Source organism: Entelurus aequoreus, linkage group LG06, assembly GCF_033978785.1.
Source record: "Entelurus aequoreus isolate RoL-2023_Sb linkage group LG06, RoL_Eaeq_v1.1, whole genome shotgun sequence".
NCBI classification, from domain to species: domain Eukaryota; kingdom Metazoa; phylum Chordata; class Actinopteri; order Syngnathiformes; family Syngnathidae; genus Entelurus; species Entelurus aequoreus.
Window position 1 is genome coordinate 71,533,836 of NC_084736.1, and position 1,913 is coordinate 71,535,748.

At 47.7% G+C, this 1,913-nt stretch overlaps 1 protein-coding gene across 1 annotated transcript; it reads right to left on the reverse strand.

Annotated features, from left to right (window-relative positions):
• Window positions 1–322: 322 nt before the first annotated feature.
• On the reverse strand, window positions 323–1,690 carry LOC133652564 (dual specificity protein phosphatase 18-like). Its single transcript, XM_062051455.1, has one exon. It carries the CDS (start codon window positions 1,506–1,508, stop codon window positions 963–965), a length of 546 nt encoding a protein of 181 aa, XP_061907439.1. The 5' UTR covers window positions 1,509–1,690; the 3' UTR covers window positions 323–962.
• Between the last annotated feature and the right edge of the window lie 223 nt (window positions 1,691–1,913).

The following is a 1,913-nucleotide window of genomic DNA, read 5'->3' on the forward strand; positions in this document are numbered from 1 at the left end:
CCGTAGTCTCCTGCCTGAGGGGAGATGGGAGAATAGTTTGTGTTCAGGGTGAGAAGAGTCCGCTGTGATCCGACCCACTCCGCCTCCTGGTCCTGGAGGAGAACAGGTCCTGGAGGGATGGGAGCTTGCAGCCAATAACCTTCTCAGCAGCACGTATACGATGCACTGCATGCATGCATGTTCGAAATAAACTCAAACTCAAGGTGAGTTTTGATTGATTGAGATAGGCTCCAGCGCCCCCCGCGACCCCGAAGGGAATAAGCGGTAGAAAATGGATGGATGGATGGATGGATGATTGAAACTTTTATTAGTAGATTGCACAGTTCAGTACATATTCCGTACAATTGACCACTAAATGGTAACACCCGAATAAGTTTTTCAACTTGTTTAAGTCGGGGTCCACGTAATTAATTCATGGTACAAATATGTACTATTATCATAATATAGTCATCACACAAGATAATCATCAGAGTATATACATTGAATTATTTACAATCCAGGGTGTGGGATGTGGAGGGGGGTTAGGTTTGGTTGATATCAACACTTCAGTCATCAACAATTGTATCATCAGAGAAATGGACATTGGACACTGTAGGACTGACTTGGTAGGATATGTACAGCAAGTAGTGGACATAGAGAGAGAGAGAGATCAGAAAGCATAAGAATAAGTATCTACATTTGATTATTTACAATCCGGGGAGGTGGGATGTGGAAGGGAGGGTGTTAGTTTAGGGTTGAAGTTGCCTGGAGGTGTTCTCTGAGTGCGGTTTTGAAGGAGGATAGAGATGCCCTTTCTTTTACACCTGTTGAGAGTGCATTTCATATTGATGTGGCATAGAAAGAGAATGAGTTAAGACCTTTGTTAGATCGGAATCTGGCATATTTATTTGTACAATCAGTGCAGATAACAAGGCGTTCATCATATCCAAGTTAGGATCCTCAGTAGATTCCTCACACTTGAGTCAGAATGGCATCATATTTCTGGCCTCCTCTTCATAAATGTCAGGTATCTCTCCCATGGACGAGGACACCATCCGGACAGATGCGCACCCGCGAAGCTCCTTCTCATACTGGATCAACTGCTTCCAGAAGCCGTTGTTCGGCCTCACCATGGGCCGGCAGGTCTTGACCCAGGCGTGGGCCTCCAGCAGGGTGACACTGTGGTGCTTGACGAGAAAGGCAATGCACAGCGCAGCCGAGCGGCTCACCCCGGCATTGCAGTGCACCAGCGTCCGGCCGCCAACGCGCGCTACCCGCTGTATTGTCTCCCCCACGCCGTCGAAATGATCAGCGAGGGGTGTGGACGGAGAGTCGGCCAGCGGGATGTGGATGTACTCCACGCCGTTAGGTAGGTGGCTGCTGCCGCTCCTCTTGGTCTCAGCGACGTTGACGACGCACGTTATGTTGTTCGCTCTCAGCAGGGAAACGAGACCGGCCGCCCTGCCGTTACTCACGTAAAGGTGTTCGGTAACGCGACACAGGCCAGAGAGACGTCCGTTATTAGGCATTACAGCCTCTTGATACGCAACAAAAAAAAAAGGTAAACAAGTCACCGGCGGAAGTGACGCAGCTACTTCCGGTTGTAAGGCAGACGAGAGAGGCCAAATGTTTACACTGTCACGCCGTTGCCCCCAGCTGGACGCGAGTTTAGAAAGCCTAGGGTTTCTAAATATCGCCAACTGTACGATATGTTTGATTGGTATTAGTTTGGAATTACCGGTTAATTCCTAATTATATTAACACAGAACATGCATAGTAGAAAAACGGTTTTACTACGCACCGTTTTTCCCCTCATTTGCTCAAAGGTGTCGAAGCAGGGATGCTCAAGCACTGGGGAGGAACTGGCCTTTGGTAAAGTTCGATTTTTTTTTTTTTTTAAATGTTGTTTGACCATGTAAGTTACTAAACTCGTC

Coding starts and splice junctions, on each gene's coding strand:
- LOC133652564 (XM_062051455.1), bottom strand. CDS start 1,508: ATGCCTAATAACGGACGTCTCTCTGGCCTGTGTCGCGTTACCGAACAC.